The sequence below is a fragment of the Zingiber officinale genome, chromosome 9B (genome assembly GCF_018446385.1).
Source record: "Zingiber officinale cultivar Zhangliang chromosome 9B, Zo_v1.1, whole genome shotgun sequence".
Classification (NCBI taxonomy): domain Eukaryota; kingdom Viridiplantae; phylum Streptophyta; class Magnoliopsida; order Zingiberales; family Zingiberaceae; genus Zingiber; species Zingiber officinale.
In genome coordinates this window covers 59,696,420-59,722,338 of record NC_056003.1, presented here as the reverse complement: position 1 = coordinate 59,722,338, position 25,919 = coordinate 59,696,420, and the positions used below count along the sequence as shown (strand labels likewise).

At 36.9% G+C, this 25,919-nt stretch overlaps 1 protein-coding gene across 1 annotated transcript; it reads left to right on the top strand.

Annotated features, from left to right (window-relative positions):
- The first annotated feature begins 13,940 nt into the window (after positions 1–13,940).
- On the top strand, positions 13,941–25,549 carry LOC122023032. Its single transcript, XM_042581131.1, has 3 exons — positions 13,941–14,033; positions 14,113–14,646; positions 25,298–25,549. Exons 1-3 carry the CDS (start codon positions 13,941–13,943, stop codon positions 25,547–25,549), a joined length of 879 nt encoding a protein of 292 aa, XP_042437065.1.
- The last annotated feature ends 370 nt before the right edge of the window (positions 25,550–25,919 follow it).

Genomic DNA, 25,919 nt, shown 5'->3' with positions numbered 1-25,919 from the left:
ATAAATTTTGAAAAGATTTTTAAATAATTTTGAAAAGATTTTGAAATTAACTTTGAAATTAATTTTGAAAAGATTTTTAAATAATTTTGAAATTGATTTTTGAAAAGATTTTGAATTAAAGTTAATTTTATTTTGAAAAGATTTTGAAATTAACTTTGAAATTAATTTTGAAAAGATTTTGAAATAAATTTTGAAAAGATTTTTAAATAATTTTGAAAAGATTTTGAAATTAACTTTGAAATTAATTTTGAAAAGATTTTTAAATAAATTTTGAAAATATTTTTAAATAATTTTGAAAAGATTTTTAAATAATTTTGAAAAGATTTTTAAAAGATTTTGAATTAAAGTTAATTTTGTTTTGAATTGATTTTGAAATTAACTTTGAAATTAATTTTGAAAAGATTTTGAAATAAATTTTGAAAAAAAATTTAAATAATTTTGAAAAGATTTTTAAATAATTTTGAAAAGATTTTGAAAAATTTTGAAAATATTTTGAAATTAATTTTGAAAAGATTTTGAAATAAATTTTGAAAAAAAAATTTAAATAATTTTGAAATTGATTTAAATAATTTTATTACTTGGTCATCTCACCCGATCTAAATTTTCAATCAGGGAATCCTATAATTGATGTGAGATGATTTATTGTTGAATTCAGGAGTCTGGTTTAACTTTGTGTTAGATTCAGGTTTAGCTTTGGGTACAACAAATAAGCATTTTTTGGATAAACTTCTGGGCTGTGGTGAGTCACAAGGAGCTCATTAAAGTAACCATGCCTTCGAAGTTTCCAAATAGTCCTACCCATTGAGCTTAATACTAAGCCTTGGTCTAACTAGTTAGGATTCATTTAAGGGTAGCTTCGGTCAGTTCCACTTGGCCAAATGCACCAGGTCGAAGCCATATCTTCCTAGACATGCGATGCCCAAGCTTCCCTAACGTACTATCATCCAAAAACTTCACCAGTACTGTGGTTCAAGTTAAACTTATCCCGTTTTTAATCTAATCTTAATTACCCTGCCGGGTAATTTATTCTTGCTTTACCCTATTCCGGGTAAATTAGGTTCAGTTACCCTGTCGGGTAGTTCAGTTGGAGGTGCCAGCTAGTTTGGATCCTCCATCTACTTTTCATAATTTCGAATTTAATTTAATTTCGAATTTGACTTTTAAGAATTTGATTTTTAATTTTAGGTTTCGAATTTTAAATTAAGAATTTGATTTTTAATTTTAGGTTTCGAATTTAATTTTAAATCAAGATCATTTTTCTTCTAGCTCCCCCTGGATCACGGCCTCGATATGGTCTATCGAGGTAGTATATATGATCCTTAGGGACCCAGTATTGACCAAGTCCAACTTGATTGATCAATTTGGACTTGGGGACCCATGCTTGGACTGATTTACTACTTTGTTTGTTTATTAAGGATAAGTAAGATTTAAATTTACTTTTATATCCTAGTCCAGTTCTATTGTAAATGGCCCTTTGTGTCCCAAGAATTAGATCCAAATTCTTGGAGCCCAAAGAGAACTTTTCTAAAGTGATTTTTAAATCATTTAACTGATTTTTCATATTTGAATTTTCTTTCTCAAGTTGTTGTACTTGAGTTGAATCTTCAGTTAAAGATTTTGAGTTAGTTACTCCTTTAAGAATGGTTATTTCTTTTAAAAGTGACTTAATTTTCAAATTTGACTTGGCTAATTTGCGAAGTAAATAATTGACTAAATTATTAAGCCTAGGAATACTTACAGCGGAGTCTGGCCCTTCGGAAACGGATGTGGCCCCGTGGCTTTGCTCGGAGTCGGCTTCTGACTCGCTCTCGGATTCGTTGATCTGGTCCCGGGCCATCAATGCGAGTAGACTCGTTTGGTCGAGTTCGTCGTCTTCGTCCTCTGAAGAGGATTCGTCCTAGGTTGCCTTTAGGACTTTCCTTCTTCTTTGCTTCTTGGCTTCTTTTTTATTTGGGCAGTTGGCTTTTATATGCCCCTTTTGGTTGCACCCGTAGCAGGTGACTTCGAACTTCGTCTTTGAGTTCTGTTGAGCCTCCTTGGATTGAACTGCCTTCTTCAGATCTTTCTTGTTGAAGCCCTTCTTCTTCTTGTATAGTTTCTTTACAAGATTCACAAATTCGCTGGCCAGTTCATCTTCTGAATCTTCTGAATCGGGTTCGTCTTCTGATTCCGATTCAACTTTTCGCCGTCCTCTTGATTCCCTTATTCGACTTGTACCTGCAACCAAAGCAATGCCCTTCTCGGATGGCTGTGCATTAGTCTGTTCATGGAGTTCAAATTCACTAAATAATTCGTCTAATTTTAAGGAAGACAAATCCTTAGAGACTTTGTAGGTATCTACCATTGATGCCCACAATGAACTCCTAGGAAATGAGTTAAGAGCATACCTTATTATATCTCTGTTTTCTACTTTCTGCCCGATTCCATGAAGGGAATTCAAGATATCTTGAATTCAAGCGTGTAAAGAACTTGCCGTCTCGCCTTCCTGCATTTTCAAATTATATAATTTATTAAGTAACAAATCACGCTTACTTACCTTTGTTTCCGAGGTGCCCTCGTGTAGTTCGATTAGTTTCTCCCATAGTTCTTTTGCGGAGGAGAATGGACCGACTCTGTTGAGCTCTTCTTTGGTAAGACCGCATTGGATGGTGCAGGTGGCTTTTGCGTCAGCTTCCACCTTTTTTATAAATGCTGGCTCCCAATTTTCACAGGGTGTAGGCTTACCGTCGGTACCAGTTGGCAGTTCCAGTCTTGTTTTGATGATCATCCAGGTATCGAACTAGATCTTCAGATATATCTCCATTCGCCCCTTCCAATACCCGAAGTCTTCTCCGGAAAATAGTGGGGGACGAACGGTGCTATATCCTTCTTGTTGGGCCATTTTAGATCTAAAAGAAAAAAAAAACAACAAAATCTATTCCAAGACTGAGTCTTGGATTAGTAGTGCGAGAGAAAGAAAAAAAAAATGAGCCCAAGTGGAATTGACCAACTTTGAGCAACACCGATTCGTGAAAAGCAATTAGAATATAGCTATGAAGCTAAATTCTGATCAACTCCGAAAAAAATACCACGAAAAAAAATGTTTTAAATGGTGGTTGCACCAAATTAAAAACAACCCCACTCTGATACCAATTGTTGGATCGAGACGCGCTAGAGGGGGGGGGGGTGAATAGCGCTCGTGGCTATTTCTTTTTCAAATCGGAAAACTATCGGAGTTTAAAAACACGCAGCGGAATAAAGAACAAACACACACAGAGAGACACGAGAGATTTTACTTCGTTCGGAGCCTAAGGCGTGTAACGACCCAATTTTCCTTATTTTGAGTTCTGAATATCTTAAAAAATATTTGAAAATGCTTTTAAAATATTCTAGAGATTTTTAGGAATTTTTAGAGTATTTTTATGCAATTTTTGGAGTCCGTTTGGTATTTTTACCGAGTGGAGAAAGTTTAAAAAAAAAAAAAAAAGAAATAACCAAATGCAAGGGCTGGGATTCGAACCCAGCTTCTCTGGCCCAAGCAGCAAACGGCCAACCAACCGAGCTGAGCTCATTTTGTTAACTAAGTATGTGAACGAATATATTTGAGTTATAGGTAGATTCGGATCACTCAAGTTATTAAAGGAGGTTAATTTCTTCCCGAACCCTAAAAACCGCAAATCACTTTCCCCTCCTCACCACGCGACGCCGCCTTCTCCTCTCGGGCGAAAAAGGGGCGACGGCGCAAGGGCTCGTTTTCGGCGGCCGGCGAGGACTTCTTTCCGGGAGTTGTTCGCGGATTCGTGGTCTCCTCGTCAAGGAGAACACGCGGATAGGAAGGGATCGCCGAAACCTTCACCTCATCCGAACCCTAGGTCTCTTTCTCCGGTTGTAAGTCCAAGAACCCATTGTAAGTGCTTCTCACCTGCGGTAAGAGTAGCTCTCGGGGTTTTCGTTTGCGTTTTGTTGTTGTGTAATGAATAAGAGCAGTTTTTCATTCTAGCATATGGTTTTGATTCCAAGCCTTGCTTTAACAATTCGGTTTAAGATTAGGATCATGTTCCTTTGATATTTTTAGCACGGACAGAATGTTTTCTTGAGCACGGACAGAATGTTTTCCTTGAGTGTTACAACATGTTAATTTAAATGTATTTACCTTACATTTCAAGCATGTTTAAGTAGTCATATTTCCCTCAAGTCACAGCATGATCAAAGGACTGCTAAGGTTCAGAAATAAGTTGGTTTTACAATCTTGCTATTCGAAATTTGTTGCTGCCGTGGGCTTGACCAAATTCATTTACTATGATCAAGTAGTTTTATTGTTGTTGAGCTTTGTTTTGAATATATACTTTTATACATCAGTGGAATATGGTTCTAGAACCCCTTGTATAATGTATATAAATGAAAGAAGTACAAGTAAAGCAATACTAAGTCACAATCTGATCTTGAATTTCAGAATTTAGAATCAAAGCACACTAAGTGCTTAGATAAATGCCAAGGCATTTTATTAGAAGAAGTATTTAAAGAAGGATATAAAGAAAAGTATTTTACTTTTAAAGGGCATGTACCAGACACAAGGTCCAAGGGATGGGCTCCAAGTTGCCCCTAGACATAAGGTCTAGAAGTGTCTTAATGGTTTTGGGATTAGCTACCTCAATTCTCATTAAGAAAGGCGCGCAAAGTGGTACAATGCCGGGCCCAAGTAAAGTTGAATATTATTTTAAAGTATAAAAGTATTAATTTGGAAACAAACAGAACAAGTTCTTTTATCTCAGTTGCAAATTCTAGCAAGTTAAATGGTTGTTTCCTTTAGAGATGCATGATGTAGTTCTATATTGCTATTTTCATGTTGAGCATGTACTCCCTGTTTTCAGTTATGCTTATGCATTCCTTATCGGATTTTGTGAGTAGAAAGCACTTACTAAGCTTTTAGCTTATAGATACTACTTTTTCCTCCTACTGCAGATATGGATAAAAATAAAGGAAAGGCTAAAGTGGCCTAGAAGAAGGCGACAAGGAGACATTGATGGTGTGTGTGTGGTGGCTGTTTATGGAAGCTTGGGAGTCTTGCTGAATTGTTATACCTGCTAGTGTTCTTTTATTTTCTGCAAAAAGAGAATTATTCTGAAATGCTAAGTTGTGTTTTAAATTACTTCATTTATGTGTTAGAATCAAATAATGGTTAAATGCTAAGTTCATTACTTCTTTATACTCTGCTGGAATGTTTAATTTCTGGAAAGATAAATCTGCTGGAAGTTCGGATTTGATTGTAATGCTAAGTTCATTACTTCTTTATACTCTGCTGGAATGTTTAATTTCTGGAAAGATAAATCTGCTGGAAGTTCGGATTTGATTGCACAGTAGCCTCACATGTATGCTAGTATCCTATAGGATTGTTTTATGGAAAGGAGTTGCAATTGAAGTTCAGTTTTGTTTTTAAATGCTTAGTAGTCTTATGTGAATGTTAGTATTCTATATGAATTTTGCTTAAATGGAAACTGTCACATGATTTACTTCTGCCGCAGTGAAATTATTTCAATTGCAGTGAGTTGATATATATGAATAGCTAGGAATTTCCTGCATTCATGAAGTTTTATTCTGTATTCATGTGTTACACTTGTTTTCCTATGCTCGGTTTTTCTTTTGTTACTGCTGGAAACCTAAATCGGCTGTGAAGTAGTGAACTCATCATTTATTTTGGACTGCCGTGAGTCCCTAATTGATTATAGTTTGCAACCTTTATTAGAAGGGTGAAGTGATATGCTAGTATTCCGTATTCATGTGCTACTGCTGGAGTTTTATTCTGCCGTGAGGATTAAATCTGTAGGAGTTCTTTTGTCTTATGAAAGAAAAAAAAAAAGTCTGAAGAAATTATATGCTGCCATTTAGAAGCATGTTTCCAATAGTTTAAAGTATCTCTAGTATTAGAGTAGGTAGTACCAGTTATGTGTAGATAGTAGAATCAGTAGCGGTCACCCTCAGAGTAGTAGTAAGGAGGGTGGTTGTTACAAGGCGACTCCTACTCAAAGGCCCGCGATCCTTGATCGCTTACCGTGGGCAACAACTATAAGCTCGTAAAATGTACAATAAGATATTACAATTGAAAGAACTAAAACAAATTATACCGACAACAATATAGTAGCAGAATCTGAAGCTCCGGGTTGTCGGGGACTTGTAACAGCACTTCTGGGCGTTTCTAGAGCAGCTTGTAGCGTAAGGATTGCTTGGAGTTCATTGAAGAGAGCTGCTGGTCGAAACCCCTTATAAAGGGTTGCACCTTCTACTGTTCACCAAGGCGCCTTGAATGGCCGAGTCAGTCGCGGAGATAAGGGGCGAACTGGTTGAACCTTATCACAGATTCAAGGCGCCTTCCACTGTTCACAGGGTGCCTTCATCTGTTCAAGGCGCCTTACACTGTTCACCAAGGCGCCTTGAACAGCTTCTCGCAGCCAGCTCCTTGCCTTGCACCCGAGGCGCCTCCAAGCTCCATGAAGGCGCCTCGGACACTGTTCATCCGAGGCTTTAGGTTGCTCCTTTGCCCCTGCAAGATACGTTAGTCCCAAACACTACCCTGCAACACAAAGTTAGCACCTAACGCAATAAATGTGATAAGTGAAGTATAGACAGTCTCCGGACTGTCCGAGTCTGACTTCGGGTTTCCTACCGACGACGCCTATTGTTCCCTCTACGGGGAACGCGTCCTCACCTACTCCACTCAGGAGATTTACCTGTTGCCAGTGCGATCCTCCAGATTGACTGGACTTTTGCTCAGCACTCGACGCTTCCGGACTTTCTGCTGGACATCCGCTTCCCGGCTAGTCCAGACTTTCACCTGGTTCGCGACACTAGGACTTTCCACCTAGGGTTACCACCCCCTAGGACTTTTGCCTGAAGCTATCGACCTGCCAAGACTTTCCGCATAGGGTTGCCACCCCCTATGACCTAGGGTTACCACCCCCTAGGGTTTTCCCTCTGCCTAACCGCAGTTAGGACTTTTCCTGAGACACTCATTCAACATGTTAGATCACAACTCACCTTAACTTTGAATCCTTTGCCATTATCAAAACTTAGGTTTGATCGTTAGATGCTTCCCGCACCAACACACTGTTTAAAGCCTGGGCGGAGCGTTTTCTCCGCATATTTTTACGATATGTTTTCTGCGAGCTTACAGTGATCTTCAGCGACTTTCTCTGATCTTCACCGCCAGTTCTTGAAGGTTCTTGGGAGTGTTCTCTCAAGGTTCAAGAGGCAACAACAAGCACAACGAAGCAAAAAGAGAGTGTCTTTACGTGTATTTGTATTTCGTCTTCTTGTATTCGTGTTTGTGTTGTGGGTGAGTTTATACAAGGCTTCTCCGCCTTTGGCTGCGACCGAGAAGGAGGTTTTCATAGTGGAGATAGCATGTCGTGTGTGGATCCTTGGATTAGTCACCCCTTCTTGAGGTGGATACCAAGTAAATCTACTTATTAGCGTTGTGTGAGTCTTGTATTCTATTTCCGCTGTATATCATCATCAAGATGAAGCAAACCAACGCAAGAGCGACGAGCCGCTATTCACCCCCCTCTAGCGGACACAAAGGTCCCAACAACATATACCTCGACCAACAAGGCCGGAACAATAACAATAAACATAATTAAACAACCACACAGTTTATATATATTTCAGCCTCTAGCTGACACAACCACGTAGTTTATATTTGAAAATCACCTACTCTACTACAATGACAGAAACCTTAAAACCACAACAGAGAAACTAACACAACGAAAAAAGAAGTGTAGTAGACCAAAAACTCGATAAAACTCCTCGAGTACAAACATACAAATCACACACATATATATGAAATGTAACAAGGAACCAAAAGACTAAAGAGTAGAAAACTGACGCGATGCGAAGTGAGGACTAGCGACTGGAACCTCCTAACGGCCTCAACCTGAAATAGATAATATCAACGGGATGAGTCCAACACTCAGCGGATACCAAGTTGACATACATAGTAAACTATAACTAATAGTAATAGTCATGGAGTACAGTCTCCTAGACAAAAACTAGAAATGCAAAACAGAAAAGGCTGAAGAGAACTGTACTCACCAGGGCCTCCTATCAGAATAGTAAGGTCGTCAGACCAAAAATATCATGTCTCCTATATGCATGTCAATCATATGTATCCACCAAATATGCAGCAAACACAAGCAATAAATGCAATCATGCATATGATGCAAATGACATGGTCACCCCTGACGCCAGTCAGCCATCTCACACACGATGGTGAGATTGAATGGGTAGGGCTATGACAACTGTGCACTCTGCCGTCACTGCTCCTGAAAGTGACCGAGTGGGCAGGATGCTGTCGGAGTACGCCTATCCTCCTACCCCAAATCATAAGTGGGGGAGCGCAATGCTCTCATCTCCCTAAGACAGTCCAGAAGAGGGATCCCTGACGTGCTACCACGCTGCATCACGCTACCCATGAGTGGACCAGCGGAGCACTGACAGAAAAAATTGCCACACACCCTGCCTGATATACCACTAACCCATGAGTGGTTGTGTGTGCAGATCCATGTAACTGACGATGAGCTCAACAATAATTGGGCTACCAATCGCTCAGCATGCAATCATGCAAGATGGTGCATGACACTAAGCATGAAGATCCTGCCCATATCTATGTCCATAAAATATGTACCCAAAGAAAATACATGGATCAAATAAGGAACTCTGGGTACACGTGTCAGATATGGTAAATGTCTAGTCTGGTATATCATAAGCACTGGCGGAGGCAGGGGCGCGAGGGGGTGCGGAAGCACCCCCTTGCTTCTGACAAAAAATATATATATATATAATTATGATTAAACAATAAAGGACATAATTATAATTTTTTAAATTTATTGGAAATTTTCACAAAAGTGTCATAAAAACACCTTTTCCCTTCTTTCTCATTGTCGATCCTTTTCCAAGCAACTTTCGTTTTGTTTCTTTCTAGTTCCCGATCCTTTTTCCAGCAGCTTTTTCAACAGCTGAACCTTCTTTTTCTAAGCCAACCCTTTCTTCTTCAAACCAAAAACCCTAATCGCACTAAGAGATCTCATTGTTTCCCCCTCTCCGGTCTCCTCAAATCATTGCACTCATCTTTGTCGCCTCTTCACTTCATCGACGCCTCACGCCAGTGACGCCACTACTGTTCGCGGTTCGCCTGTTCTGTCGATGTCGCTGCCACTGTTGACGCCGCTGCCACCGTGCTCCACCGGTGATCCTCTACAACAAGTAAAATCTCTTCAATTTTAGGTGAATTTTGTTTCTTATTTCATCTAATTTCTAATTTCATGATTTATACTTGGTAGTACATTAATTGTTATATTGATTGCATAAATTAATAATTTTGAGAAATTGACATAAGTTATGGAGAAATTTTTAAAATGAAGTATTGAGTCTTCTAAGAATTCTATAGAAGAAAAATAGTAAGAAAAAATATTCTCACGTTGAATTCAACCCGGATGATGTTGTTAGTGAACCACTAAGATATTGTTAGTGGCAAAGGGAAAAATTAGGAAATCAGTTTAAAACAACCAGGGGATATTCGTTGGGGTTCACATTACATGACTATTATCCGTTTGATGTCTACGTGGACTTCTGTTTTAAAAGTGCTTGAAAATGTGTATGATGATGGTACTAATGATGATAATAGTGGTATCGCCACCAGTTTGATTGATAAGATGGAGAGTTATGACACTACAAGAAAAAAGTCATACAACAACGGTTTTTCACCGTTGTCGTAGCCCATTTTCAACTGTTGTTAAAGGCCGTGTTGTTAAAAGGGGTACCCAAAGACAACAGTTTTTAACCGTTGTCTTTGAAGGCAAAGACAACATTTTTACAACAGTGAAAAACTGTTGTCTTTTCCTTCAAAGACAACGGTTAAAAACTGTTGTCTTTGGGCACCCCTTTTAACAACACGGCCTTTAACAACAGTTGAAAATGGGCTACGACAACGGTGAAAAACCGTTGTCTTTTTTAAAAAAAAATTAAAAAAAAATTAATACACAATTTCCAATATTATAAATCATTCAAAATACTAAATTTCAAAATACAATTTAATATACAATTTTCTAACATTCAAAAGTAATATCTATAACATTCTGAAGAAATTTCATAAGCAACCAACAAAATTTCATAAGCAACCAATAAAATAATAACACTATTAAAACAAAGGTAGAACAATATAACACGAGATTTTCTACTTAGATGTCGGTGAAGAGGAGGGATTGCAGCTCCTAGTGCTCCTTAATTTGTTAAAGTCTCTCCATTTTTTTAACTTGTCGGCATTCTTCCCAATACTCTTGAGGACACCTAAAAAGAGTAGAATGAAATTAATAAAGCCTTATAGTTGAGTTTATGCATAAACATCCTTTCTTGAGATGAAAAATGATAGAGGTGCAAAAGAAAACTATATGAAGAAATTTATAAATTTCATCTGAGCTAAAAATGTGAACTATAGATCTAAATAATAAACTAAATCTAGCAAAAACCCAAACTTTTAAGATGATTTAATCAATATTCAGAAGCTGATATGCTGATATGAGTGCAAAAAAAATTAGTGCAGTAGTTATATTGAAATGTAATGTCACAAAATCATGATGTTCTAACCTCTTTTACCTTTCGAATGGTTAGCCTGATAAAAGCCATTGAATCCTTATGCCATAGACTCGGCAAGGTCGGACAGCTGAAGCTTTTCAGAAGAAAACATGTACTAGCAGCTCTATTACTCTTAACATTTACTGTATGAGATGTTTTGTGATCAAAGGCTGCTGCAATCGAGTAACTTTCACTTCTCTCTTCTTGGCTGGCTGAAACCAAAGATTTGACACCCAAGTTAGACACATTACCAGCATAAGAAGAACTATATCAATCTCTTAATCTAATGGAAAAATAATCAACCAGCTGATCTATGACTTCATACCTTATTTCCACTCTGCTCATAAGAAGTCTGAAATTAAACAGTTCCATCAGGTTTAAACACTCTTGAGATCTACTCAACCCATTCCTCATCAACAAGTTCAAGTGACTTGGAGACTGACACAGTTACATCCAGTGATCCAGACTCAATGGGCAACTTTCCCCCTGTAACCAACCATTTACCCTAATTAATTATAATTGCACAAATAGTCGCAAGATCACTTTTTAGATGCCAAAAGATTACTTCGGCGATTAATGCGTCTGCAGTTGCTTCAATTGTAAACCATATGGATCACTAAATAGAAGTTCTGGACAACTGCCTTGCTGCAAGGAAAGAAGTCAATCCCAACAAAGAACGAAAGGAAGGGGCAACTATGACGAACACGTCGTCTCGAGCGGACAAATCCAATCCCAGACTCGAATCGATCACAGAAGCGAGCACCGCATTGACAGGAATGAAGACGTTATCCGTCAGCAAAAGCACTCGTCTCTTGGCCTCCGACATTTCCTAAATCATAACTACATAAAAGAAACAGATTGTGGAAGATTCAATATAAACAGAAGACAAAAAAAAAAATATATCGAAAACGCCGCCATTCTATGACAGATCAAACAGGGGACGATCCGGCCACCTACCAGCGAGATTGCAACTTGAGGAGAAATCTTCCCGAGCTAAATCGAGGAAAAGAACACTAATAAAATGGCAATTCATAAGAGTTAGGCAACTGATAAAATTTATAAACGTGTAATATAAAGTCAAGATTCAAGAATGTGAAAATGAGTAGAATAATAAAAAGAGATGCACGAGCAAATATTTGCTCATGATAAAAAGCATAGAGCATGAACCAACCAAGGTATATGTTCCATAACCTTTTAAAGTGAAAGCCCTACTCCAAACTCTCATATTTGATTATTACCTTTAAATGGGAAATTGTGTTATGTGCCTGAAAAATCAGAGTTCATGAATTCCTTATGCTTAACCAATGTCAATTGTAATATCAAATTCATATCAGTATTTCAAGTGATGCTTCATTGAGTTCAACTGTAGAAGGCTGCTAACTTGATTGTCTTATATTCTTGACTGATAAAAATCCTAAACACAGAAATAGGAGAGTTAATGCTACAATACAAACACTAATGTGAAGCAAAATTGAAATAATTTAATAAGATGTTTAAGTGATCTATAATAAATCTAGAAATGACCTATAATCACATCATTTATACAAGTGACAAGAAGTGCCCAGTTTGAATATGTTTAGAAGACTAAATATGTTATTTGTAAACTGTGTGCTATTTAGTAGGCTTAAGCTATTTTTTTGAGGGAAAACAAAGCACCAAAACAAGAACAACTCATGATCACTTATTTTGGTCACCACAACAGATAATAATTCTATATATGTTGCCTCAACCTGACATTATTATGATCTCTTAGCAAATTCAAAGATCATAAAAATAGTTGGTTTGACCGTAAAGTGCATATCCATAGTCACTGTCGTTTCATCTGAATAAGATTACCAAGTCAATAAGATTGACTTGAAGAGAACATGAACTCAAGAGATTGGAATGGGTAATAATGTTACATAACAATAGAAATTGTACCTTAGTTGCTACAACAACGAGACTTTCACTATGTTCTACTGTAAGCAAATAGCTTGCAAAGGTTTTTTTTAAATGAACCTATACATCTTAATCTAGATCACAACCCCAAAAATCGTGAACAAAGGCACATTTCACAACACCATACCAAAATTCAACTCGTAGTTGTTTGATAAAAGTGCAAACAGCTCGGTGGTTTAAAAAAAAATATTTTTTTACAAAAGAAACATTTAAGAAACCATGAATCGGCCAAACTTTCACTCGGAAGATGTATATTATCCTCCCAAAACATTGAAAATACCACAAAATCATGGAAACTAGAAAAAAAAACTTGAATCGAAGTGTTTGAGATCAAACCTCTTTCAAGATCCAATTCCCTCGACGCTGCGATAACAGAAGCTGACAATCAATGTTTTTGCCTATTTTAAACCAGTTGTCTCCGCTGATCCCTAACTCACTGAATCTGTCAAAGAGGGATTATTCAAGGTATGATCAGTGGAGTCTTACCAGAAAATCCTAACCGTGAGTACCCGCGTCTCCACTTAAACCCCTTTGATGTGATCATTTGCTCCAAGGTAACGACAGCGAATAAAATGACCCCCCGCGAGTTTGGAAGAGGTTCACAGGAAGGGGGCAGCGGCTAGGGATCGAAGAGGAAGACGCTTGCGGGGAGTGGGCGGCTAAGGCACGAAGATGAAGAGGCTTGCGAGGAGGGGGGCGGTGGCCTAGAGCTCAAAGAGGAAGACACTTGCGGGGAGGGGGCGGCGGCCTAGGGCTTGAAGAGGAAGACGCTCGCGGGGAAGGGGGCGGCTAGGGCACGAAGATGAAGACGCTCGAGGAGGGGGCGGCTAGGGCACGAAGTAAAATAGACAAATGACGAAGGAGAAAAAGTGGCGAAAGAAAAAACAATCGCATTCAACAACACTTAATAGACAACGATTTTTAAAAACCGTTGTCGTAATCCCAAAAAAGCGCACATAGACAACAGTTTTAAAAAACTGTTGTCGTACCCTTTAAAAACCGTTGTCATATCCCAAAAAAAACATAAATAGACAACGATTTTTAAAAACCGTTGTCATAGGCCAAAAAAATTACTAAAAGACAACAGTTTTTGTTAAAACCGTTGTTAAAAGGTAAAAAGACAACGGTTTGGTATAAAACCGTTGTTGTTTGAGTGTTGTTGAATGACATTTTTCTTGTAGTGTGAATTTGTGTTTGTGATGCATTTGATGAAATCTTTATTGGGAATCACAAATGAATTGTCAATTGCCTTACAACAAAAGGATCAAAACATTGTACTGGCTATCAGTTTGATCAAGACAATGAAAGATCGATTACAAAAATTGAGAGAGAAAGGATGGGAGAATTTTTTGGATATCGTTAACAAATTTTGTAGTAACTATATGATCCCAGTACCGAATATGGAAGAAAATATGATAACTCATGGTCGCAGCAGACGTAATGGACAAATGATTACTAATTTTCATCACTATCGTGTTGAAATTTTTTGTCAGGTATTATTTTTAAATATTTTATTAAATTTTAATTTTCTAATAATGTTTTTTATTCATTTTTTTATTGTTACAATATTAGGTTCTTGATATGATGGTTCAAGAGATGAATAATCGATTTTCAGAATCAAGTACGGAGGTACTTACTTGCATTGCTTGCTTAGATCCAAAGGACTCTTTTTCTCAATTTGATATTGGTAAGCTACTTCACCTTGCTGAACTTTATCCGGAGGACTTTTCATTGACTGATCGTGTAATATTTGAGGACCAACTTGAGACTTACATTCAAAATGTACGAGATGAATTTTCTATGATTGAAGATTTGGGAAGTCTTGCTAAAAAGATGGTTGAAACGGGCAAGAATACAATTTTTTCATTGGTATATCGTTTGATCGAGTTAGCATTAGTTTTACCAGTTGCAACTGCTTCTGTTGAAAGAGTTTTTTCTGCGATGAAAATTATTAAGACTAATTTGCATAATAGGATGGGGGATGAGTGGATGAATGACAGTTTGGTAGTATACATCGAGAAGGATATTTTTGCTACAATTGAAAATGAGCAAATTTTACAATATTTTCAACAGATGAACACTCGTAGGATCCAGTTGCCTCCTCTTGTTTGTATGTCTAGATCTGATGTTGGTGGTTCAAGTATCAAAAAATAATTACATTATTGGTATGCACATATTTTTATGTTTGTATCATTATCAATTTAGTACTTTTATCTTTTAATATATTTATTTGATAGTAAGAAATTTTTTTTAGTCTCTTCTTTAAGCACCCCTCTAAATATTTGTCTGAATCCGCCACTGATCATAAGACATGGTATGTCACTACCACTATGAGCATAAATAATCAGGGTAATAATAAATCATAAATGCAAAACAGATGAAAGGATGCAACAAGTATCATGTAGTGATATACTGAAACAAAGATGAACATAATTATTACTAGATGTTATAATCTACTAAGCATATCAACATGACATTATCAAAAGAGATAAGTCAAGGTACCCACCTCCGACATCGCGTGTGCCAAAGGTAATCCCACGTAAGGCAACTCGTCGCAAATCAGAGTCTTGTAATAAATCATACATGTATAGTTTCATTTAGCTACTCCCATATATATATATATCAAATAGCTAGCCAATTTCTTATTTACCAAAAACCTTAATTTATTCATTAAATCTCGGTTAACTAAATAACTCAGGTCTAATCCAAAGCTTAGATTAAATCTATAATTTAACCCCTAACTAAATATAACTCACAAGTTAATTAGGGTTAGTTCCATTAACCCTAACCCTTCCAAATCAACTCCAATAAGAAATGAAATTAACTCTAAAACTTACCTAAATCCTTAGCTGTGGACTCACTTATTGGTTGGTCCTAGGAATATTGTACTAGTTCCACTGTACAAAAAGTTTGTACAAGTGTCGAACCTTTCCTAACAAACTATTGTGTTCTTTAGAAATTAAATTCGGAAGCGCAAACGGAACTTAACATTATTGATTCCAAATTTAACTTATATGTTCTTAGGGGTTTAGACTTGGATCGCAAACGATGCTTAACATTATTGATCCAAATCCACCCATGTTACAAATTCAATTAAATATTAATTTCAGAAATCAGCTTCCAGGTTAAACATAGCGAGACACTAGGCCTTCTTGGATATGGGAGCAACCACCACTTTCTAGACAAAGTCTTTCAATGAAATCTAATATTTAATTTCTTTATATAACCCTAGGTTTAACCAAAAGGAACAATCGAATCACAAATTTGAAAAAAAAAAAAAAACACAAACTCGAATCATAAATTCGAAACCTAGAATTATATGCCTCTTGTGTTTGGAATTCATACAAAGAAAAACTAGTATGATGCGGAAAATAATTACTAGTTATATCTTTCTTTGTAAGCAACAACCTCTTGATCTTCTTCCGTATTCCTCTTCTTATCTCAGACGTTGTGTGGGCGACGATTTACCGAGATGAGAACCACCCAATCCCTTCTTCTTCCTTCTTCCAAGTTTCGGTCAAGCAACCTTCTCCAAGAGATTATAAGTCTCGGCCACTAACCAAGCTCAAAGGAAAAACTAGGAAACAAAACCTCCTCCTCCTCCTTCTTCTCCAAGCTAGATCCGGCCACCCAAATAAGCTCCTAGAGGTTAAAGAGGTTCGGCCACTAAGGAAGAAGAAAAGAAGGAGATGAGGAGATGATATGGCCGGCCACCACCAAGGAAGAGAGGAGAGGATAATAGAAGAGAGTTGTTGTGAGGTGAAGGCACCTCTACCCCCTCTTTTATATATTCCTTGGTCTTGGCAAATAAAGAAATTTAATTATTATTAAAAATCCCTTATATTCTTTGCCTTTGGTTAATAAGGAAATTTTAATTAAAATTTCATTTAACCCTTTATATGGCCGACCACCTCCAAGAGCTCAAAATAAGGAAAATTTTGTACACAAATTAAACTTCCTAATTTGCTTCCGAAAATTTTTAAAATAAAAATTTTTCTAATAATTTTTCCCTTCATGGTTGGTTATAAAAGAAACTTTTATAAATTAAAATTTCTCTATTAAAACATGTGGATGATTTACAAAAAGGAAAGTTTTCTCTAAAATTAAAATCTTCCTTTCAATCTACAAATAAATAAAGACATCAAATCTTTTCTTAATATTTTGTAGAAACTATAAAAGGAATGATTTAATTTTAAAACTCTCTTTTAAAATCATAAGAATGGTTTCATAAAAGGAAAGTTTTTATCAAAAATTAAAATCTTCCTTTATAACTACAAATAAGGAAAGATATCAAACCTTTCACTTAATCTTTTGTAGAAAGTTATAAAAGGAAAGATTTATAATTTTTTTAAAACTCTCTTTTAAAACCATGAGTATGGTTACAAAAAAGGAAAGTTTTCTAAAAAATTAAAATCTTTCTTTTAACTACAAATAAGGAAAGATATCAAACTTTTCACTTAATCTCTTATAGAAAACTATAAAAGGAAAGATTTAATTTTAAACTCTCTTTTAAAATCATGGCTTCCACATATGGAAAGATTTTAAATAAAATCTCTTTTATTCTTTACATGGCTGGCCACACCAAGCTTGGACTCCAAGCTAGGGCTGTCCACCTTGACTTGGGTTAACCTTTGGCTTGGTCGGCCCATGTAACACCCCACCCTCCTCACTACTAGTCTGTGAGGGCGGAGCGCTACTGGACTACTAACTTATTTTAACTAACATTGCACACATGTGAATATCAATACATAAAACTCTCTAAACATGCAATTAATGACAGCGGAAACATGAATAACTTATCCCTACATTCTACTCCAGCACGTATACATAACTAAAACTACACATCAATCTAAACATACTGAAATATATGTATTAATCTGAACATGCATGAAACCATTGTACAACTCAGATAATAGGTCTAATGTGCATAACAATTTAAATGAAAGAATTCTAAATACATGGCAATCTTAATAAATTCTTATGCTAAATCCCAAGACTTCTATAGTCCAGGCATCACACATCCATCCGCACCTCCTTGTCGCCTTCCTTTGCTATAACTTTTCCTTTCCTTTATCTGCAGTAAGAGGAAATGCAACTATAAGAAAATTTGCTTAGTAAGCGCTATCTAACTCACAAAACTCGAATATGCATGTGAATAAAATAAATCTAAAACTGAATGCTTTAAAGGAAATACTACATATGATCATCTAATAGCAAAAGAAACAAGACATGCTGAAATGCTAAACATGTAAAGTTTATTTCACTTGTTCAAAACTTATACTTTTATACTTCAGAATAATAAGTTTAACTGAACTGATACATAAGCTGAGCTAAACTGATGCTAGGCTGATGCTGAATCTGAACTGTATTCACGTGACTGATTTGTGAAGTTTTGAAAACTATTTTCATAATAGATAAAAATAATAATCATTCTGCTGATGGGCCCAGCAACTGTACTTGCTATGCGCGCATCCCTAACTAGACCCGAGGTAGCTAGTCCCAAATCTAGTAGGGTTTACTAGGTTATCTAAACCTAGGGACGATTATGGGAGCCCAACCCAAGGACAACTAAGAGTCCAGCACAGTGCCACGATAAAAGTAAAATACTGATTCATAAGCTGATTTATCTTAATTACTTCTTCTTTAAATGCCTTGACATTTTAACAAGCACCTTGTGTGCCAAAATCCCTAAAGTATTGACTTTGGGATCTACTCAAGGCCTTGGCCTTTTTCTTTCTTTTCTTTATCTTTCTTATACTTGTTAATACCTCTAATAAAAGAATGCTTCTTTAAAAACTGAAATGTTTAAACAAATTCTAACTTTGAAATGCATAAACAAAAATCTGCATACTATGCTAATCAAAATTCTGCACACTATACTAACAAAATTCTGCACTTGTAAGCTTAATAAAATTCTGCACTTGTAAACTTAATAAAATCTGCATTATAAACTTAATAAAATCTGCATTTGTAAGCTTAATAAAATCTGCACTTGTAAACTTGATAAAATCTACACTTGTAAGCTTAATAAAATCTGCAAATCTTATTAAGCTACTAGAGATCTAATTGGATCTTCCAATGCTAAACCATCAAAACTGCAATGCTAAACAATTCAAAATCTGTAATGCTACACATAGCTATTCCACACTAAAAATATGTTAAAGCTTGATACCTATGTAAAGCTTATACTTTTATAGAGCAATAGAGATCTTTAAGCATGTTACAACATGATCTAAACTGGAATACTAAGCCAAAATCACAAACTAAAAACTAAATCTGCATACTCTACTAATCAAGATTCTGCATTCTATGCTATACAATTTCTGTATACTATGCAAACATAAATTCTGCACTATAATACTTAACCAAACTGCACTATATTCTTTTTTTAAAAAAAAAAAAACAGCACTACAAGTTCCACCAAAAAATCTGCACTACAAGATCCACCAAAAATCTGCACTATAAATTCCACCAAAAATCTGCACTATAAACCCTAAAGGAAAACTATCCGTGCCCCCTTTATAGCACCATCCGAAATCCACAGAACTTCAAAAGGAGCTGCTTTTACTTTCTTTTCCATTGCACAATACCAAGTTAAACTTGTTGAAATGTTACTATAAACTCTAAACAATTTGAACTAAATTTCATGGCAACTGAAAGCCGCACGTGCTCACAAACAAAGAGGAACTACTTCATCATGTATATCTGCTCGTGCACATCTACAGCAAAGGAAATTACACATGCTCAACTAATAGCTAATGGGAAACTACTCATGCTCACAAACAGCAAAGCAAGGAGGAACTACTTCATCATGGATTAGGAACTAATAGCAGAAGATAACTACATATCAAACCTAAACAATTCCTCCTTTGTATCCTTAATGAAACTCACGGCAGATCATCAAGTACTTTGCTCCCTATATCATACTTCGGAAAAAAAACAAGAAGAATCAACTTCCAAAAGCTACTCCTACCGCAGGTGAGAAGCACTTACTTATTCTTGGAGTTCTTGGACTTACAACCAAAGGGGAGCTTCTAGGGTTCCGGAGATGTGCTTCCTCAATGATCTCTTTGTATCTACATGCTCTTCTCGACGAGGGGATCACGAAGGTGTGAGACCTCACGGAAAAAGGTGCTCGCCGACCGCCGGAGACGAAGCTAGGGCTTCATTTTGTTTTCGCTCGGGCAGAAATGTCGTGCGCGAGAGAGAAGGGAGGGGAAGAAATTAGGTCACGGCAATAATCCCCTTCTCCTCTTAACTTATCCTTTTATAACTCCTAATATTTCTATTATCTAACTATCCTTTAAATTATTTCGCTATCTTTTCTAAACAGCTCGACCCACTTGGGTTCTTGGTCAGCCGGATTCGCTTAAGGTTCTGATCGGGTCGGAGGTCGCGGGTTCGAATCTCGGTCGAATCCCTTTTATTCCTATTTATTTTCTGTTTATTAACTACTACTTAAATAAATTTCACTCTTCCTTTAATTAGCAACGCCCGCTTGGGCACTTGGTCAGCCGAGACAACTTAAGGCTTTGCTTAACCGGAGGTCTCCGGTTCGAACCTCGGCTTAATTTCTTTATTTTTTTTATAACTTGTTTCTTTTGGTAAAAATACCAAACGACCTCCAAATATTGCATAAAAATACTCTAAAAATTTCTAAAAATCTCTAGAATATTTCTAAAGCATTTCTAAATTAAGCACTATTAGGACTCGTAATGAGGAAATTTAGGTCGTTACAATTCCCCATACCTTATAAAAAGTTCATCCTCGAACTTAAAATAATTCTGGATATTTCTGCCTCATGTTGTCCTCACGCTCCCAAGTAATTTCCTCGCGCTTCTAATGCCAAATGACCTTCACTAGTGGTACTTCTTTGTCCCTTAGTCTTCTTAACTTCTCGGTCCACTATCACTCATATCGCATCGTACCCATTAGTGGTCCTTGGAAGACCTGTTATAAAGTCCCTAGAGACCGCAGGTGCATTAGTCACACCAAATGGCATGACTACAAATTTGTAGTGTCCATATCTGGTCCTGGAAACTGTTCTGGGTGTATCACTTCTTTTCACTTTCAACTGATGGTACCCAGAGCGCAGGTCTATTTTAAAGAACGTTGTTGCCCCCCTTTAGCTGATCAAATAGATCATCTATTCTGGGAAGAGGGTACTTATCCTTAACTGTTACTTTGTTCAGCGCTCTAAAATCTATGCACATCCGCATAGATCCGTCTTTCTTCTTAACATCTAATTATATAGAGAGAGAAAATCTGAAATTGTCTCTATACTCTCTAGACATATTAAAAAAAACATAGAAAGACAAACAAGAACTTTTATCTAGCTTAAGCACATATAAACAAATATTTCTAAGAATTTCTCTATACTACAAATAATAAGGAAAAGCATACTAAGTAAAAGAATTTTAAATACTTTCTTACTTGAAGATGACAAGGCTGGTGCTGATGTGTTATGCTGGAGAATAGGAACGGCTCTGATACCAACTTGTAACACCCCACCCTCCTCACTACTAGTCTGTGAGGGCAGAGCGCTACTGGACTACTAACTTATCTTAACTAACATTGCACACATGTGAATATCAATACATAAAACTCTCTAAACATGCAATTAATGATAGCGGAAACATGAATAACTTGTCCCTACATTCTACTGCAGCACGTATACATAACTAAAACTACACATCAATCTAAACATGCTGAAATATATGTATTAATCTGAACATGCATCCAGCCATTGTACAACTCAGATAATAGGTCTAATGTGCATAACAATTTAAATGAAAGAATTCTAAATACATGGCAATCTTAATAAATTCTTATGCTAAATCCCAAGACTTCTATAGTCCAGGCATCACACATCCATCCGCACCTCCTTGTCGCCTTCCTTGCTATAACTTTTCCTTTCCTTTATCTGTAGTAAGAGGAAATGCAACTATAAGCAAAATTGCTTAGTAAGCGCTATCTAACTCACAAAACTCGAATATGCATGTGAATAAAATAAATCTAAAACTGAATCTTTAAAGGAAATACTACATATGCTCATCTAATAGCAAAAGAAACAAGACATGCTGAAATGCTAAACATGTAAAGCTTATTTCACTTGTTCAAAACTTATACATTTATACTTCAGAATAATAAGTTTAACTAAACTGATACATAAGTTGAGCTAAACTGATGCTAGGCTAATGCTGAATCTGAACTGTATTCACGTGGCTGATTTGTGAAGTTTTGAAAACTATTTTCATAATAGATAAAAATAATAATCATGTTGCTGATGGGCCCGACAACTGTACTTGCTATGCGTGCATCCCTAACTAGACCCGAGGTAGCTAGTCCCGAATCTAGTAGGGTTTACTAGGTTATCTAAACCTAGGGACGACTATGGGAGCCCAACCCAAGGACAACTAAGAGTCCAGCACAGTGCCACTGATAAAAGTAAAATACTGATTCATAAGTTGATTTATCGTAATTACTTCTTCTTTAAATGCCTTGGCATTTTAACAAGCACCTTGTGTGCCAAAATCCCTAAAGTATTGACTTTGGGATCTACTCAAGGCCTTGGCCTTTTTCTTTCTTTTCTTTATCTTTCTTATACTTGTTAATACCTCTAATAAAAGAATGCTTCTTTAAAAACTGAAATGTTTAAACAAATTCTAACTTTGAAATGCATAAACAAAAATCTGCATACTATGCTAATCAAAATTCTGCACACTATACTAACAAAATTCTGCACTTGTAAGCTTAATAAAAGTCTGCACTTGTAAACTTAATAAAATCTGCATTATAAACTTAATAAAATCTGCACTTGTAAACTTGATAAAATCTACACTTGTAAGCTTAATAAAATCTGTAAATCTTATTAAGCTACTAGAGATCTAATTGGATCTTCCAATGCTAAACCATCAAAACTGCAATGCTAAACAATTCAAAATCTGTAATGCTACACATAGCTATTCCACACTAAAAATCTGTTAAAGCTTGATACCTATGTAAAGCTTATACTTTTATAGAGCAATAGAGATCTTTAAGCATGTTACAACATGATCTAAACTGGAATACTAAGCCAAAATCACAAACTAAAAACTAAATCTGCATACTCTACTAATCAAGATTCTGCATTCTATGCTATACAATTTCTGTATACTATGCAAACATAAATTCTGCACTATAATACTTAACCAAACTGCACTATATTCTTTTTTTTTTTTAAAAAAAAACAGCACTACAAGTTCCACCAAAAAATCTGCACTACAAGATCCACCAAAAATCTGCACTATAAATTCCACCAAAAATCTGCACTACAAGATCCACAAAAAATCTGCACTATAAACCCTAAAGGAAAACTATCCGTGCCCCCTTTATAGCACCATCCGAAATCCACAGAACTTCAAAAGGAGCTGCTTTTACTTTCTTTTCCATTGCACAATACCAAGTTAAACTTGTTGAAATGTTACTATAAACTCTAAACAATTTGAACTAAATTTCATGGCAACTGAAAGCCGCACGTGCTCACAAACAAAGAGGAACTACTTCATCATGTATATCTGCTCGTGCACATCTACAGCAAAGGAAATTACACATGCTCAACTAATAGCTAATGGGAAACTACTTATGCTCACAAACAGCAAAGCAAGGAGGAACTACTTCATCATGTATTAGGAACTAATAGCAGAAGATAACTACATATCAAACCTAAACAATTCCTCCTTTGTATCCTTAATGAAACTCACGGCAGATCATCAAGTACTTTGCTCCCTATATCATACTTCGGAAAAAAAAACAAGAAGAATCAACTTCCAAAAGCTACTCCTACCGCAGGTGAGAAGCACTTACTTATTCTTGGAGTTCTTGGACTTACAACCAAAGGGGAGCTTCTAGGGTTCCGGAGATGTGCTTCCTCAACGATCTCTTTGTATCTACGTGCTCTTCTCGACGAGGGGATCACGAAGGTGTGAGACCTCACGGAAAAAGGTGCTCGCCGGCCGCCGGAGATGAAGCTAGGGCTTCATTTTGTTTTTGCTCGGGCAGAAACGTCGCGCGCGAGAGAGAAGGGAGGGGAAGAAATTAGGTCACGGCAATAATCCCCTTCTCCTCTTAACTTATCCTTTTATAACTCCTAATATTTCTGTTATCTAACTATCCTTTAAATTATTTCGCTATCTTTTCTAAACAGCTCGGCCCACTTGGGTTCTTGGTCAGCCGGATTCGCTTAAGGTTCTGGTCGGGTCGGAGGTCGCGGGTTCGAATCTCGGTCGAATCCCTTTTATTCCTATTTATTTTCTGTTTATTAACTACTACTTAAATAAATTTCACTCTTCCTTTAATTAGCAACGCCCGCTTGGGCACTTGGTCAGCCGAGACAATTTAAGGCTTTGCTTAACTGGAGGTCTCCGGTTCGAACCTCGGCTTAATTTCTTTATTTTTTTTGCAACTTGTTTCTTTTAGTAAAAATACCAAACGACCTCCAAAAATTGCATAAAAATACTCTAAAAATTTCTAAAAATCTCTAGAATATTTCTAAAGCATTTCTAAATATTTTTAAGCACTATTAGGACTCGTAATGAGGAAATTTGGGTCGTTACAGCCCAAGCTTGGACTCCAAGCTTGCTTGGCTGGCCACCTAAGGTTGGGTAGGAAAGTGGGTATAGGTGGGTATCACACTTTATAAATAAGAGGCTACGATAGGGACCGAGAGGAGGAATTGGTTTTGGTCTCCCGATGAAATTAAGCTTCTCGTGTTCGCCCCGAACACCCAACTTAATTTCATCTATAAGAATTTATTCCACTAAAGAACTATTATTGAACTACCGCACCAATCTCAAATTACATTTTGGGCTCCTTCTTTTCGTGAGTGGGTTAATCTCCCTGTGTTTAAGATGTTGGATGTCCACTAATTAATTGAGTTACTGACAACTCATTTTAATTAATATCTTAGTCCAAGAGTAGTACCACTCAACCTTATTGTCGTGTCGGACTAAGTCCGCCTGCAGGGTTTAACATGACAATCCTTATGAGCTCCTCTTAGAGACATTATCAACCTAGATTACTAGGACACAGTTTCCTTCTATAATCAACAACACACACTATAAGTAATATCATTTCCCAACTTATCGGGTCTATTGATTTATCGAGCTAAATCTCACCCTTTGATTAGTCAAAGAAATAAATACTAAATATATGTGCTTGTTATTATATTAGGATTAAGAGCACACACTTCCATTATAACTAAGGTCTTGTTCTTTTGTTAAGTCAGTATAAAAAAAACTTATCTTAATGGTCCTGCTCAATACACTCAGAGTGTACTAATGTAATTTATTAGTCAAGATAAACTAATACCTAATTACACTACGACTATTCCAATGGTTTGTTCCTTTCCATCTTAGTCGTGAGCTACTGTTTATAATTTATAAGGAATTGATAACATTATCTTCTATATGTGACACCACACACTATGTTATCTACAATATAAATTAATTAAACAACTACACTTAGCTTATAAATGTAGATATTTGAACAATATGATTCTTATTTCTAAGTAAATGTTTATACAAAAAGCTAGACTTTTAGTATACATTCCAACATCACTGCTAGAACAGTTTTGCTGATGAAACCTATTACTGGAGCATAGCAGAGTTGCTGATTAAGTTCAAACACCCTACATCACAATCTAACTAAATGTGTATATGAAATCAACTTCAAAACTTACCCAAATAATCCACTGTTGACCAAATCTTACCAAAACCAGATTCGTAACCTCCTCCCCAAAGCTGCAATGGTGGTGAACCAGAGCAGCGAAAAGCGGCAAGAGAAGATCGGCTGGTGCCGTGATGAAGAGACACCAAGAGTCGGCGGTCTAGAGCACAGGGACGGCGAAACTGGGTTAGATCTGGTGGCCGGCGACAGTGCTAGGGCACAACGCGTTCTTGCCGACGAGGGAAAGAACAGAGATCAATACCAGATAAGCAGTGCTCAGGTGGCGCTCAACAGCTTGGAGTGATCCGTTGGATTTAATTCCCGCGATATTTGCTAGGGCTCGAGTTAGGAAATAGGTGTCGAAAAACTAGGGCACAGCGAGGAGGTGACCAATGTTGTTCCGTGCGGCAGTGGCGCACTGCAGAGGAAGAGGGTGACACCTAGGGTATCGGCTGTGGCGTTTGGCGTTCGGTGGAGAGGGCTTCGGCACGAGGAGAACTAGGGCACGGCGACGTGAAGAAAGGGGAAAAGGGTCGGCGGTGTCACGGGAGTAAAGGGGAAGAGGAAGAGGAAGGATCGGGAGGCGGCTCGGGGCTTCCTTGGCTGAGGGGTCTTGTATGCGGGGAGAAGGCGAGGCATCAACGAGTTTGGGGGAAGATGAAGAAGAGAAGAAG

Bases quoted from the DNA above. Each gene is read 5' to 3' on its own strand.
- LOC122023032 (XM_042581131.1), top strand. From the start codon at position 13,941: ATGGAAGAAAATATGATAACTCATGGTCGCAGCAGACGTAATGGACAA. The intron at 14,034-14,112 runs GTATTATTTTTA...TTACAATATTAG, and splicing joins GTGTTGAAATTTTTTGTCAG to GTTCTTGATATGATGGTTCA. The intron at 14,647-25,297 runs GTTTGTATGTCT...TACCAAAACCAG, and splicing joins GGATCCAGTTGCCTCCTCTT to ATTCGTAACCTCCTCCCCAA.